The sequence below is a fragment of the Callionymus lyra genome, chromosome 13 (assembly GCF_982586985.1).
Source record: "Callionymus lyra chromosome 13, fCalLyr1.hap1.1, whole genome shotgun sequence".
NCBI classification, from domain to species: domain Eukaryota; kingdom Metazoa; phylum Chordata; class Actinopteri; order Syngnathiformes; family Callionymidae; genus Callionymus; species Callionymus lyra.
The window spans coordinates 5,168,014-5,185,063 of NC_141830.1; the positions used below are offsets into that span (position 1 = coordinate 5,168,014).

At 36.1% G+C, this 17,050-nt stretch overlaps 2 protein-coding genes across 2 annotated transcripts in view; both read left to right on the plus strand.

Moving 5' to 3' along the window:
- adcy3a (adenylate cyclase 3a) overlaps positions 1 to 17,050 on the plus strand; it is a 216,899-nt gene that overhangs the window by 91,635 nt on the left and 108,214 nt on the right. The gene's annotated exons all lie outside the window — the stretch shown is intronic.
- Positions 3,627 to 17,050, plus strand: part of tgfb2 (transforming growth factor, beta 2) — a 29,797-nt gene continuing 16,373 nt past the window's right edge. The window contains exon 1 of the mRNA XM_087805831.1: positions 3,627 to 4,441. Within this exon, the coding sequence (XP_087661957.1) occupies positions 4,096 to 4,441 (346 nt within the window). The 5' untranslated portion in view covers positions 3,627 to 4,095. The remainder of the gene's footprint in view (positions 4,442 to 17,050) is intronic.

A 17,050-nucleotide genomic window follows, 5' to 3' on the forward strand; every position in this document is an offset into this window, starting at 1 on the left:
TAAAGTTGGTTGGATGAAGGTTGTATAAAATATTAAATACTAATGTTATTATTAACGAACATCAATTTTAAATGTTTGCTCCACTTGTTGTTGAACTCCTGTTGTGTTCTCAGTGTTATCTTGACTTTTAAAGTATATACTTTGTTGAATATTGTTTTGATTGTTTAAGCGCTTTGTGACCCTGGTCTGGAAAAGCGTTATATAAATATAAATTACTTACTTACTTACTTGCATGATGGCCAAAAATGAAGTAAAATCAATTAAACCAGTTCATCAATGACGTAAAATTAAAGTATTTGCAGTAAATATTTACATGACTTCAAGTTACGTTTGTTTTTGTCTTTAGACTTAGATTGTGTCATCTTGTTCTTCCTCTTTATGTTCTTCTTCTTATTTTATTTTTTATGTATTCTTTTTTATTGTTTATGAAAAATTGCTGGCTATTGGTAAAAAACAATTTCCCGAAGGAGACCTCCTGAGGGATCAATAAAGTTTTACCTTACCTTACCTTACCTTTAAAGTGTAAATAAAGTAACTAAATGAACCTTTTCAATATATGCTTAATTTGCCTTTATCTTTAAAAATAGCTTTATAACAATCACAAAGAAATACATTTTATTAAAAATAGCTTTATAACAATCTCAAAGAAATACATTTTATTAAAAATAGCTTCATAACAATCTCAAAGAAATACATTTTATTAAAAATAGCTTTATAACAATCTCAAAGAAATACATTTTATTAAAAATAGCTTCATAACAATCTCAAAGAAATACATTTTATTAAAATAGCTTTATAACAATCTCAAAGAAATACATTTTATTAAAAATAGCTTCATAACAATCTCAAAGAAATACATTTTATTAAAAATAGCTTTATAACAATCACAAAGAAATACATTTAATTAAAAATAGCTTTATAACAATCTCAAAGAAATACATTTAATTAAAATAGCTTTATAACAATCACAAAGAAATACATTTAATTAAAAATAGCTTTATAACAATCACAAAGAAATACATTTAATTAAAAATAGCTTTATAACAATCACAAAGAAATACATTTTATTAAAAATAGCTTTATAACAATCACAAAGAAATACATTTTATTAAAAATAGCTTTATAACAATCTCAAAGAAATACTTTTTATTAAAAATAGCTTTATAACAATCTCAAAGAAATACATTTTATTAAAAATAGCTTTATAACAATCTCAAAGAAATACTTTTTATTAAAAATAGCTTTATAACAATCACAAAGAAATACATTTTATTAAAAATAGCTTTATAACAATCTCAAAGAAATACATTTTATTAAAAATAGCTTTATAACAATCTCAAAGAAATACATTTTATTAAAAATAGCTTTATAACAATTTTAAAGAAATACATTTCACTAAAAATAGCTTTATAACAATCTCAGAGAAATACATTTTATTAAAAATAGCTTTATAACAATTTTAAAGAAATACATTTCACTAAAAATAGCTTTATAACAATCTCAAAGAAATACATTTTATTAAAAATAGCTTTATAACAATCTCAAAGAAATACATTTTATTAAAAATAGCTTCATAACAATCTCAAAGAAATACATTTTATTAAAAATAGCTTTATAACAATCTCAAAGAAATACATTTAATTAAAAATAGCTTTATAACAATCACAAAGAAATACTTTTTATTAAAAATAGCTTTATAACAATCACAAAGAAATACTTTTTATTAAAAATAGCTTTATAACAATCACAAAGAAATACTTTTTATTAAAAATAGCTTTATAACAATCACAAAGAAATACTTTTTATTAAAAATAGCTTTATAACAATCACAAAGAAATACTTTTTATTAAAAATAGCTTTATAACAATCACAAAGAAATACATTTTATTAAAAATAGCTTTATAACAATCACAAAGAAATACTTTTTATTAAAAATAGCTTTATAACAATCTCAAAGAAATACATTTTATTAAAAATAGCTTTATAACAATCACAAAGAAATACATTTTATTAAAAATAGCTTTATAACAATCACAAAGAAATACATTTTATTAAAATAGCTTTATAACAATCTCAAAGAAATACATTTTATTAAAAATAGCTTCATAACAATCTCAAAGAAATACATTTTATTAAAAATAGCTTCATAACAATCTCAAAGAAATACATTTTATTAAAAATAGCTTTATAACAATCTCAAAGAAATACTTTTTATTAAAAATAGCTTTATAACAATCACAAAGAAATACTTTTTATTAAAAATAGCTTTATAACAATCACAAAGAAATACTTTTTATTAAAAATAGCTTTATAACAATCTCAAAGAAATACATTTTATTAAAAATAGCTTTATAACAATCACAAAGAAATACATTTTATTAAAAATAGCTTTATAACAATCACAAAGAAATACATTTTATTAAAAATAGCTTTATAACAATCACAAAGAAATACATTTTATTAAAAATAGCTTTATAACAATCACAAAGAAATACATTTTATTAAAATAGCTTTATAACAATCTCAAAGAAATACATTTTATTAAAAATAGCTTCATAACAATCTCAAAGAAATACATTTAAATAAAAATAGCTTTATAACAATCACAAAGAAATACATTTTATTAAAAGTAGCTTTATAACAATCACAAAGAAATACATTTTATTAAAATAGCTTTATAACAATCTCAAAGAAATACATTTTATTAAAAATAGCTTCATAACAATCTCAGAGAAATACATTTAAATAAAAATAGCTTTATAACAATCACAAAGAAATACATTTTATTAAAAGTAGCTTTATAACAATCACAAATAAATACATTTTATTAAAAATAGCTTTATAACAATCTCAAAGAAATACATTTTATTAAAAATAGCTTCATAACAATCTCAGAGAAATACATTTAATTAAAAATAGCTTCATAACAATCTCAAAGAAATACATTTTATTAAAAATAGCTTCATAACAATCTCAGAGAAATACATTTAATTAAAAATAGCTTCATAACAATCTCAAAGAAATACATTTTATTAAAAATAGCTTTATAACAATCTCAAAGAAATACATTTTATTAAAATAGCTTTATAACAATCACAAAGAAATACACTTTATTAAAAATAGCTTTATAACAATCACAAAGAAATACATTTTATTAAAATAGCTTTATAACAATCTCAAAGAAATACATTTTATTAAAAATAGCTTCATAACAATCTCAAAGAAATACATTTTATTAAAAATAGCTTCATAACAATCTCAAAGAAATACATTTTATTAAAAATAGCTTTATAACAATCTCAAAGAAATACATTTTATTAAAAATAGCTTTATAACAATCACAAATAAATACATTTTATTAAAAATAGCTTTATAACAATCTCAAAGAAATACATTTTATTAAAAATAGATTTATAACAATCTCAAAGAAATACATTTCATCGGTCGGGAGCGACTATACGCGACGGGCTTTATGACCCTGCGGTAGAGTTTCTCACAACGCAGCTCCGTCTCCTCACTACAGTAGGTGTGTGTGTGTGACGCGTCACTGGATCTCTGAGTCCACACACACACACACACACACACGCACACGCACACGCACGCACTGTCGGCGGGACGTAGAAGCATCTGCGGGTCACTCGGTACTCGCGAAGAAGACGAGCCTGGATGTGTTAAGTGAGTTTAAAAAATAGTTTGGAGCAAAGTGGATTTTCTAAAGTTTTTCCAAACTGCTGAGTACTAGAGGATACACGTCATCTCCTCTCGTGGACGATGCCGTGTTCCCCACGAGCGTGAGGGTCTGGTCACGGTGTGTCGCGGGCGCACCGATGCCCCAGCGGTCCAGACTCAAGTCCTCGCCCCTGGATCTCCTGGATCTCTTGGATCTCCTGGATCTTCTGGATCTCTTGGATCTTCTGGATCTCTTGGATCTTCTGGATCTTCTGGATCTCCTGGACGGTCGCGCGGCTCCCGCTGCTGCTGGTCTCGCTCAGATGACTCTTTGTTCTGGACTACCTTTTCAGCTCCCCGTGGGAACCCATGTGGTTCTCTGACATCAGATCTTCTCTCTAAGAAAAACCAACGATCCAAGTGAAGATGAACGCGTGCGTCCTGGGTCTCCTGCTGGCCCTGGACCTGCTGGCCCTGGCGCTCAGCCTGTCCACGTGCACGACCCTGGACATGGAGCAGTTCAAGCAGAAGCGCATCAAGGCCATCCGAGGGCAGATCCTGAGCAAGCTGAAGCTCAGCCAGCCGCCGGAGGACTTCCCCGAGCCGGACCAGGTGTCCCGGGACATCGTGGCCATCTACAACAGCACCCGGGACCTGCTGCAGGAGAAGGCCAACGAGCGCGCGGCGACCTGCGAGCGCCAGAGGAGCGAGGAGGAGTACTACGCCAAGGAGGTCCACAAGATAGACATGCAGCCGGTGTACCCCTCAGAGAGTGAGTGGATCCTGCAGCTCCATAAAGTGTTGGTTTTCAGGAACGGAGCCTGGTGTGAGTAAGTAATTTGTATTTATATAGAGCTTTTCCAGACCAGGGTGACAAAGCACTTAAACAATCAAAACAATATTCAATAAAGTATATACTTTAAAGATCAAGATAAAACTGAGAACACAACAGGAGTTCCAGAAAATCAAGGAAAAGCCTGAACAAATAGAAACGTCTTAAGATGTTTCTTAAAGGAGTCAGTAGATCATCAAACACAAAGAGAGAAGAAGATCGTTCCAAAGCTTAGGAGCAACAGTCTGGAAGGATTTCTCTCCTCTGGTCCTGAACCGTGTTCAGGAACCATCAGTAGATTCTGAGCCACAGACCTCAGAGCCCGAGCTGGGGTGTAAGTCTGGATCAGATCACTGATGGAAGGTCTGACCATGAATAGATCTGAAAGTAAGAACCAGAATTTTAAAGTTGATCCTGAAAGAAACTGGAAGCCAGTGAAGAGTTTTAAGGATCGGAGAAATGTGAGTTCTTCTACTAGAGCGGCTCAGAATTCTCGCTGCAGAGTTTTGTATGAACTGCAGGCGAGACACATCCTTCTTGTTGTCAGTTTTATCTTGATCTTTAAAGTATATACTTTATTGAATATTGTTTTGATTGTTTAAGCGCTTTGTGACCCTGGTCTGGAAAAGCGCTATATAAATAAAAATTACTTACTTACTTACTTAAATCATGGAATTCACTGATTATTATGAATCAGTTATTTTACAATGACATGTGACTCTAAAATTATACATTCAAATGTTTAAATATTGTTAGTAAGTTATTTGTAAAGAGGCATTCTAGACCAGGGTCACAAACCGCTTGAACAAACAAAAGCAATATACATATTATTAAGCATCTTAAAACTTGCCATATATATATATAAAATCTAAATCCAAATGTTTATTAAAAAAATATACAGTACTGTGCAAAAGTTTTAGGCAGGTGTGAAAAAAATGCTGTAAACTAAGAATGCTTTCAAAAAGTGACTAACAAAACTAACAAAATGAATGAATGAACAGAAGAGAAATGTCAATCAAATAAATACTAGGTATGACCACCCTTTGCCTTCAAACCAGCAGAAATTCTTCTAGGTTCACTTCAATGTTTTTGAAGGAACTCGGCTGCTAGGTTGTTCCCAACATCTTGGAGAACAAACGACAAATCTTGTAGATGTTTCTCAAATCCTTCTGTCTCTTCATGTCGTCTCAGACGGACTCGATGATATTGAGAGCAGTGCTGTGTCTCAAATCGCATACTTGCGTACTCAAAGTTAGTATTTGTAGTGCGTAAGTGCGTCACAATTCTTAGTATGCGAAATGTAGTGCTCCATACACTGTCACTAAAACGCCCACAAAACTGAGTATGGTTCGATGGACACTTTCTACACTAAACGGCTCCATCTTAGTGAGGTTACGTCATATATATATATATATATATATATATATATATATATATATATATATATATATAATAAATAAGCTTAAATATCTCGTGAATATTTCGATTCTCATATTTTTTCTTTATTTCTTCTTCCAAACTTGCAAAACGTGCTGCCAGCAGGTGGCGATAGCGTTCCTACAGCTGGTTGCAACCATCGTTAAATAGTAGTAGAAGAAGAAGTTGTCACGTCATTTCCTGTTAGTGTGTAGCAGCAGAGTTTGATTTGAGACATACTATCTGTGGAGGATTTGTGTACTAGTTAGTATGTACACTATCCTGATGCATACTAACTTCTAGTATACTAAGAGAAGTATGCGATTTGAGACACAGCACAGGACTCTGTGGGTCCACACCATCACTTCCAGGACTACTTCTTCTTCTTTACGCTGAAGATATTTCTTAATGACATTGACTGTATATGCTTGGGGTCGTTGTCCTGCTGCAGAATACATTTTGGGCCAATCATACGCCTCCCTGATGCTATTGCATGATGGTTAAGTATTTGCCTGTATTTCTCAGCATTGAGGAAACCATTAATGACCAAATCTTTAACTCCATTTGCAGAAATGCAGCCCCAAACTTGCAAGGAACCTCCACCATGTTTCACTGTTGCCTGTAGACACTCATTATTGTAGCGTCTCCAGTCCTTCGGCGAACAAACTGCCTTCTGCTGAAGACAAATATTACACATTTTGATTCATGAGTCCAGATCACCTGACATTTTTCTACACCCCAGTTCCTATGGTTTTGTGCATAGTTGAGTCCCTTGGCCTTGTTTCCATGTTGGTGGCTTTTAAGCTGCAAGTTCCATGAAGACCACTTCTGGCCAGACTTCTCCTGACAGTAGATGGGTGTACCTAGGTTCCACTGGTTTCTTCCAGATCTGAGGTGATGTCACGGCTGGACAACTTCCGATTTCGAAGGGAAATAAGCTTGATGTGTCTTTCATCTGCTGCACTAAGTTTCCTTGTAGACCACTGCGTCTACGATCCTCAACGTTGTTTCTTTGTGCTTCTTCAAAAGAGCTTGAACATCTTGACACCTCAGTCAGTGCTTTGAAGTCTTTGTCTGGGAGAACTACTGACGCAGTAGAACTACCTTGTGTCTTGTTGCTGTGCTCGGTCTTGCCATGGTGGATGACCTTTGACATGAAACTGTCTTCCACAACCTCAGCTTGGTAGCAGAGTTTGGCTGTTCCTCATCTGGTTTTAAACCTTCTTCACCGAGTTTTAAACCTTCTCTACCCAGTTTTAAACCTCCTTCACCCAGTTTTAAACCTTCTTCACCCAGTTTTAAACCTTCTTCACCCAGTTTTAAACCTTCTTCACCCAGTAATAAACCTCCTTCACCCAGTTTTAAACCTTCTTCACCCAGTAATAAACCTCCTTCACCCAGTTTTAAACCTTCTTCACCCAGTAATAAACCTCCTTCACCCAGTTTTAAACCTTCTTCACTCAGTAATAAACCTCCTTCACCCAGTTTTAAACCTTCTTCACCCAGTAATAAACCTCCTTCACCCAGTTTTAAACCTCCTTCACCCAGTTTTAAACCTTCTTCACCCAGTTTTAAACCTTCTTCACCCAGTTTTAAACCTTCTTCACCCAGTAATAAACCTCCTTCACCCAGTTTTAAACCTTCTTCACCCAGTAATAAACCTCCTTCACCCAGTTTTAAACCTTCTTCACCCAGTAATAAACCTCCTTCACCCAGTTTTAAACCTTCTTCACTCAGTAATAAACCTCCTTCACCCAGTTTTAAACCTTCTTCACCCAGTAATAAACCTCCTTCACCCAGTTTTAAACCTCCTTCACCCAGTTTTAAACCTTCTTCACCCAGTTTTAAACCTTCTTCACCCAGTTTTAAACCTTCTTCACCCAGTAATAAACCTCCTTCACCCAGTTTTAAACCTTCTTCACCCAGTTTTAAACCTTCTTCACTGATGTATCTTTTTCACATAATGACTGCGGTTCATCCTACTTGTGAAATTGATGATCATTAGCACTTGTTTGGTATAATTGGATCACACACTTCACTACAATCACTAAATCACTAAACAATGATTATTGATATTTTTTGTTTATTCTTAGTTTACAGCGTTTTTTCACACCCGCCTTAAACTTTTGCACAGTACTCTATATTAAACAATTAAACAATCAATAAAGTTTTACCTTACCTTACCTTATATGGCACAAAATAATTAATAAAGTAAATAAATGGGCGCAGCAGAAAAGCTGCCTTGGTTATATATGAAAAACATAAATTGGTAAATATAAACATGACAAATGTCAAGTGTTGAAGTATATTGATCAAGTTTTACTGTCGCTAGTTAGTGTGTTATCTTATTTCATTCTTTAATTCTGTACTGCCGCCACAAAAAAAAGCCTATGCTATGTTTACAATACTAGCAATAAACGTTTCTGATTCTAAATTAATAAAACGTGCATTTTAAACAATACCAAGTATGGCTGTGATAAAGGATTAGAAGGCAGATGCAGTTCATTTATTGCTCTTTATTTAAAAGCCGTGAGTTTATTTCCTATATCTAAATGGCATTTGGGGAAATTATCGTTACGTTAATTGAGAAATCTTCAAGTTAAAGTGCAGCTCATGACTGGAGAAACATCGCTACGGAATACTTGACCGCCGTGTCATAAAATTGGGTTAAGTCACGATGAGTTGTTGTCTATAGTGGTGTTATAATGAAAGATGGACGCCAATACCTGCCTTATGTTGCTTGTTGATTGGTTAATATTGTGTGGTGCCTTCCATTGTCGGCCATATTTACGCGTTAAGAACCAAAGTTTATTGTCATGAAAAACATAAATGTATAGAATTGGTAAATATACGTGTGAGAAATATCAAGTGTGGTGTGGAAATGGCTCAAATTATGCAACTGTCTCACTCAAAGTGTGTCACTTGGCAGCTCTGATGTGTAGTTAAGGGATGTAACTGTTGTGTATCCAATTACACGCAATTGCAATATAACCACTAGAGGGTTCTTTCTCCATCAGACGCCTCTTAATCCCATTACATCAAAGCCCTTAGAGTAGTTACCACTTCAAGTAACTTAACCTTCTGTATTTTCAGACTATTAGGCAAACTTAAAACCTGTAAACAAACTGACTTCATAAATATCTGTCACAGAGGAAAACTATGATGCCTCACCGCGGGTCACAGTAGTATTATGCTGTATGACTTCATATTATATAAGGCTTCATAGTGATGCACCTCGCAGAGTATACTACAATTTCATGCTATATTTATTTTGTAATTAACAAGCATTTTACAGTTCAATTTGCCTCTTGTATTGTTGTTAAGTTCAGATTTTTCTCACATTCTTTTTCTCACATATTTGTATTTATATATGTGGAGGAGAAAAAAAACAGTTTGTTATCTGTCTAACCGTTTCCATCTGTAGACCCCCCTAAATAACGGTTGGTTAAAAACATTTGTGTGTCAGATTATGAATATGAAATTGTTTAATGTAAAGGTCGGTACAACTGTGGATCTAGGGCTGTATTTGTGAGTCAAAGGTCAGCAGCAACAATAGCTCTAACAGTCAGTGAAGTTAACGAATAAGAATCTCACAAATGTTTTTGCCTTCAACAAACATTTTATTTTTTGTAATATTCACAAAGGATGTTGTTGACAAACGGCTTGTTTATTTAGTGAATATGTAAATACAGTCATGTGAAGCCTTGTTTTAAAAAAATGTTGGATTCTTCTTTACTTGTTGATTTAATTATAATTCATGAGAATTTAAAGGTCAATTAATAATCTTTCCACCCTTAAAGGCAGCCCCAGTTCATCATGGGGTTGTTTAAATCTATTATATTAGTCGTGCTTCCTGTCTGCATTCATTTTCATGGATGGAATGATCTTACATTTTTGGTTCTCAATTCAGGTCATGTTATTATTAGTGATCAATGACCATTAAAATGCAGTGGCAGTATTCCCCAGACTGTCAAGTTGTTTCATTTTCATATTGCCATATATTATATTGCTGCAACTCGCAAGCTAATATCTTGTTATGATGCCACGCGTAGATTAAGATAAAACCAATGGATGGTGAAAAATGCAAAAATAATTATTACCAAAGAGAAAAAAACTTTTCTTTTTTTTAAATGTGAGATTTATGTTCCTCCTAAACAATGTACATGAAAAAAAGACAGTGTGAAGACAGAAAAGCCTGATATTTCATAGCAAACCACTTGTCCAGTTGCTATCCTGTTTGTGTACCGAGTCTTTGGCAGCTCTATATTTTGAAAGGTCAAGCTTTATTTATTTTCCCACATTTCAAACTGGCTACGGGGGGAAGAGGCGATTATGGCCTTTAAATAATGACTCATTTCTATTTTCACTTTGATTCAAGATATTTTATCCTCGGTGTCATCGGTGTGGGTCAGTGAATAATTGCTCTATTTATTGAATGTGGTTTTGTGTTTTATTGTTTTTATTTTTTATAAGACTCTTCAAGTGACTCAACTTTGAGTCTGCTGTTGTCCTGTATCCCCTCGTGACATATATCAACTCTAGCAATCTTTTACAAAATGATTAGCAGATAAGTTAAATTGGTAAAATATTAGATTAGTAGAGCATAAAAAAATGATCAAACAGGAGATTGTTGCCTTTAAATTAAGTTAGTAATTATTATTAGTAAAGCCCTTTTCTGGTAATGAGCTTTGCATCGCCAACATTTGATAGGCCTGGCCTGTGTATTATGATGAAATGATATTAATTGATTGATTCATAGATTAATTTCTATATTATATGTTTGTTAAACTGTATAAAACCTTAGATAACACAACTGGACTTAATGGCTTACTAACAATTAACTGAATCTAATGTGGCTCTTGAGAAATTTTAATTTCTCAACCCTAATCAGGGGTATTTACAAACTAATTTATTATTTTAATACATCTCACACTCAACATGTATTCACACTGATTTCTGAAAAAAAATTCACGTCAACGATCAGTTCCAGGACTCCCAGCAAGAAGTCTAAAAAGCCAGAGTTTGCCATAGAACCTCACATGACAGGTTGTAAAATATGTGGTATTATGAGGTCGTGGGACTCGTCAGAAAACGGCTACAATGCTGTGAAATTGTCGGTCAGGAAGTCTGGCAGATAATTTGTAATCTGCAGGTCCTGAACTTAATGTTTTCAAACATCACATCGGATGTGACGTTCACTTCCTGTGATCCAAATGGCTGCCCAGTCAATCACAGGAGAAGGTACTTGCTAAATGTATTTAATGGAACCAGAAGGCGGTTAGTTTACTAGTTTTCCCGTTCTCTAGAGAATAAGAGCAAGGGAGGCTCAGCGAAAAAAAAAAGAAAGAAATATCAACGAGGCTTTTTATACTGGAGATGTATTTTACCATGCAGTGTTATCTTTGGCCCCGGCCTCTTGAGTAAATACCTAAGCTTGAATATATCTGGCCGAGAGCCAAGTGCAGTCTGGGAAGTTTTGGAGAGTATAAATATAACTAAATCAACACTTGGGGAGGAAAGAGGGTGGAATTGATTTCCACTTACGTGAGCTGGTGACACTGGCCAGGTCTGACTTCTGCTCGCGGATGACGGCAGAAAGATAAGCAGCCAGCATTCTTTTGGCCTCCGGATATGTGTTTTCTCGTTCACTCGATGCATGTGTGTGTTCGGTGGAAAATGAATGCCCCGTCTGTATTTGACACATTAAACCTATCGTTCCTAGTTGGTTGGGTGCCAGAAATTCCTTGGAGGCCTTAAACGTTGGGATGGATGGTGACTTGAGGGGTTATCTGTGTGTTGAAAGGCTTTTACTGGCTGCACTGTTTGAACCCGGTTAGCTCCGAGGCATCATGAGTCCACCCAGACTGCCGCTCGCTCAATGGAAAAATGATGCCTGGAGAGGCTTCAGGCGGGAAGAAGTCAGACTCCCTCCCCGACACGAGCACTCTCTGCCAACCGTACCCCCACCCCTCTTGGCCATCCTAGCCGTGGCTGTCGCAAACACAGTTGAAGGTCTCCACCACATTGAAATCACAACTTAAAGGGGAATTCCAACCATTTAACATCCAAATGTCAGAACTGGGAGTGAACACAGGTCTTCTGTCTGTGCAGCTGTGGAGCAGACTCAGTCGGTGTGATGTCGCCATCATGCCGTTGCTTACCTTTGGTGGCTGAGCAAATATGTATTCAGGCATTAATCCTGCTACGTTGTCGGAGGAAACCCTGCGCAGTACAATCCGAAACGAAACTTATTTCCGTAATACTTGTATATCTCGAGTGTTTATAAAGTTTCAGTGACTTGTCATATGTCTGTGAAACTGGAGGTTTGTCTTTGCAGCCAAGTAAACAATACTGGGGTTTTTTTTCAGAAGAATTCAGACTCATTTTTGAGCGTCTCATAATTAGATCCTGTTTTTTGAGAGGGGGTCAGGGCTGCAGCCCAACAGCAAGAGGGTCATATGTTGGATTTCTGCTGAAGAGTAACTCGTATAGTAAACCTGTGTGGATTTTTATTTTCTTAAACTAAAACGCATTTTTTTAGTAATTTCTATTTTAAATTGATATTAATACTGTTATAAAATACAGACATTAGACAACCTCCTACTCTTAGCCTAACTGAGCCTGAGAAACCTGGGTGTTGTATTTGATAAAGACATGTCTCTTGTTCAACACCACAGAAAACCGACCAGAAACTGTTTCCTTCAACTGAGAAAAATCTCTAAACTTAGGAAAATGTTGTCGGTACATGATCTGGAGCTTGTAATCCATGTGTTTGTTTCTTCTCGTCTGGACTATTGTAACAGTTTGTTTTCATGTCTTAACAAGAAGGATGTGTCTCGTCTGCAGTTGATTCAAAACTCTGCAGCGAGAATTCTAACCCGCTCTAGTAGAAGAACTCACATTTCTCCGGTCCTTAAAACTCTTCACTGGCTTCCAGTTTCTTTCAGGATCAACTTTAAAATTCTGGTTCTTACTTTCAGATCTATTCATGGTCAGACCTTCCATCAGTGATCTGATCCAGCCTTACACCCCAGCTCGGGCTCTGAGGTCTGTGGATCAGAATCTACTGATGGTTCCTGAACACGGTTCAGGACCAGAGGAGAGAAATCCTTCCAGACTGTTGCTCCTAAGCTTTGGAACGATCTTCTCTCTCTTTGCGCTTGATGGATCTACTGACTCCTTTAAGAAACATCTTAAGACGTTTCTATTTGTTCAGGCTTTTCCTTGATTTTCTGGAACTCCTGTTGTGTTATCAGTGTTATCTTGACCTTTAAAGTATATACTTTTTTGAGTATTGTTTTGATTGTTTAAGCGCTTTGTGACCCTGGTCTAGAAAAGCGCTATATAAATAAATCTTACTTACTTACTTACTTACTTAGTGGAAAATGGAGCTCAATAATATTAATTGTATAGCAACAAAATTAAGTATATATATATATATTTATAATGGCCCTTTTCCACTACGCGGTTCCAGCCCTACCTGACTCCACTCAGCGCGACTCTACCATGTATTGTGTTTCCACCTGTCCTGCTATATTCTTGAGGTAAAAGGTTGGGATTTGTTTTGTTCGTTGTAGGAGTCACACTGATGGCTCCTGAATGAGGTCTCTCTGACCAATCATATAGTCCATGTCACCTTTTTAGTGCCAGCACCGCTCACTTGGAACCACAGCGGAGCAAGACCTTTAAATGCATCTTCTTCCACATACCGTGCTGGTGAATAAGCAACACGACCCAGGTAGTATAGTTAAGAAGTTAAGAAGAGCCAGTGGGAAAGCTGGCTAGGGGGACATCAGAGGTCAAGTCTTGGCCTTTTAGGGTATATATTTTAACTGTGTATTGTTATTAATTGTTGAAGCACTGTGACCCTGGTCTAGAAAGGTGCTTTACAAATAACCTTTACTTAGTTACTAACTTACTTGTTGAGACAGGTCCATAGGCTCGGCTCCGTCTGAATTTTTTTAAGTTTGAGCGGATTATGGGACTTACAATTGACAACAGGTGTTTAAATACTAAAACTTACTCTGGTTAGTCTGGGTTGATGAGAAACGGAGGAGAAAACGCTCGTTCGTAACTGTCCAATGAGTAAAACTAAATCGACTTTTTGATGCTAGACAAAGAGTCACGATCATAGATCGGTAAGGCTTGATAAAGAAGCAGAAAATGAGCAGAAAACTACTTTTTTAACAGTGAAAGGGTAGCAAAGATCACCGCCGGAAGCGTTTTATTATTCTTGGATCAGAGCGACATCCATGAGAAGCTTCAGTCTGGCTTCCGTAAACATCACTCTACGAACACAGTCTTACTGAAAGTGTCCAGTGACATCATGATGTCGGCTGACTCGGGTCAATACACTGTTCTGGTTCTCTTGGATCCGTCCTCAGCCTTTGACACAGTTGATCACCAGATCCTGCTGAGAAGACTGAGGGATGAAGACTGTCTGGGTCTGTGTTACAGTGGTTCTCATCATACCTTTCTGGAGGCAGTTTTAGTGTATCTGCCAATCAAATAAGGTTTTAATCAGCGGATCTGTTGTGTGGAGTCCCTAAAGCTAGTTTGGGTCCTTTATTATTTTTGATTACCCTCGGTAAAATAATTCAGAGATTTCCTGATGTTTCTTATCACATTTTTGCTTTTGACATCCATCTCTACTACTCTTTTGATCCAACTATCATTCGCCTGATGATGAGGTTCTTGGGTGACTTAGGCCAGTCTGTCAAAGGGTTTTGATCCTAAGCTTTGGTACAATCTTTCTCTCCCTTTGTGTTTAATGGCGTCTACTGACTACTTCAAGAATCATCTTTAGACATTTTTATTTCTGCAGGCTTTTCCCTTTAAATGTGTAGTTATTTTTAAATGTGCATTACTTCGGATTGTTCAAGCGCTTTGTGACCTTGGTCTAGAAAGGCGCTTTACAAAAACTATTGCTCATTTGCTAATTTACTTTCATAGTAATGGAAATAAATATGTTTTAACTCATCAAAATTGTACATGTTTGAATTTTCATGGTGTCCCCTTGTAGCCAATTTTCCCCATTTCCTGATCTAGAGGGAGAGTTACTAATTTTCTAGCTTTTTGTGGAGTGTTTTGGATTAAGATCACACACTTACAAACGCATACAATGCAATCAATTCATCTCCAGATTAACCTCCATGATCATCAACACAGTAAAGGCTAAAACGACTTGTCCCACAATGGTGTGTGATTCTGTGTATTGCAACTGCTAGAATTATATCCCTCGCAGCTGTGTTCTCCTCAGATCTGTTTCAGGTTTGAGCTTATTTTTCCTTTTATCTTCAGCAGCTCCTGGATATCTGGCTCTGCTTCTGTACACATGGTCCAGTTACATCCAGCTTAGCATCAGGAAACTTTCAAGAACTTTTGAAGCTCCTCTAATATAACAATGTGGGGAGTCTGTACTTTTCAAGTGTATAATCTAAGCTTCTCAGATCCTCTTTCTGGAGGACTTTAAAACTGTGAACTTTGCTACAAGTCCACTGAGCCTCTGTGTGTTTTGATTATGTGAAAATCATGTACACATTAGCATAAGGTTGTCCACAGAATATTTGAGGGAGACCACTTGTTTGTCTTCTGCACACTGAGGTCGCCTACAGTAGTTTACCTACCTTTGGCAGCACATCTCTGAGTATTTGTCAGAGTAAGGTTAGCAAGAAATGCTATGGTATCGATTTAATAAGTTGGTCATCTTGAATGGAAATATGAGTACCATTACACCTGAAAACCCATGATTTATCTTGTTAAAATGTAAACTTTTTGACAACATTAATAACATGTTTATCCATTATTTTGTAAAACTGATAAACATTTTATACCTAAACTATCAAAAGAACACGAGGTGTATTTTTTTGTTTTGTTCATGGAGACACAATATTTTTATGAATCTCCACGTTTGTTCTCCTTCACAAAACAGATGAAATTCTCTTACCAGACCTCAGTTCCACTCTTATTGGAAGTCTCTGTATAATCGTTCACATTGATAATCTCCGCTCCTTATGATCGCTTGAACGCTGTCATCTTAACGGGTCAACGGGAATGTTAATCCACACAAAGTTTGTGACACATAAAACACTTGACAAGCTTTGTGTTTGACGTGCTGTTGTTTTTGTTATGGTTTCTTTTAAGCTTCAACCTCAGCACTGAAATCCTCTTACATCTGCGGTATGTAGCAATCGGAGCAGGAGAGGAGGCAGCTGTGTGTCGAAAGACTGAGACCTCTGTGCGTTCGCCTGAGTGAAGGACTTCATTACAGAGTTGTTGATGAGAGTCCACTCTCACTTCACTTATGCAAGACCTGGAGACGGCTGCTGTGTGGGACCGCGGCCAAGCAGCGTTGCATAACAAAGAATTGCCGTTTTTACAATAACAAGGTTCCATATCGTTCTTTCTTTCTTTCTTGCAGGGTAGAGGCTTGTGTATGAAGGCAGGGTTTGGTGTTTGAATCACTTGTCAATGGCAGGATGGTACTAGTTGCGGTGCCTGCGCTCGGCTTGAGTTTGTCATTTTGTGTGTAAGGAGGAAACATTGACAACTCTGTACATCATGTCACAAAGAGTTCTCAGTGTGCAAATTTCTCTGATGGTCTGGTTGCCAGCTGTGTGTGTCATTCCCCTGCCCCGGTCAACTAATCTATTAAAAGAATGACTATCACTGCGAAAGGTCAATATCATGAACGGCAATATTTTCTTGCTGACGGACGGTAAATAATGATTCTGTTTGCTCGGTTCTATCGCCAAGATCACCGTAGCTAGGTCACTTTTTTCACACTGTCTTCACAGAGCATTTGACTTCGCCTCCGTCTTGCTCTCTGAGTTGCAACCATATGTTAGGTGACTCCATTTATGTGCTCAGAATAGCCACCATGTGGCAATAGTTAGATTAAGACTGCTGTCCTCCTCCCAGCGAACGTGAAGCATGTGGTGAATCGAATTATTGAGTAATGTCGTCTCCATGAGGATGGGTGGTGCCGTGACCTTTCTTTCAGTTGTGACTCCAACCTGTCACAACAAAGCGGCGGCGTATGTTTAGCAAACATATTCAGCTGTTCTTATCAGTGCCAGGGTTGTGAGATATGACTGACAGTTTCGAGCCCAAAGATAATATAAAACTCTTGAT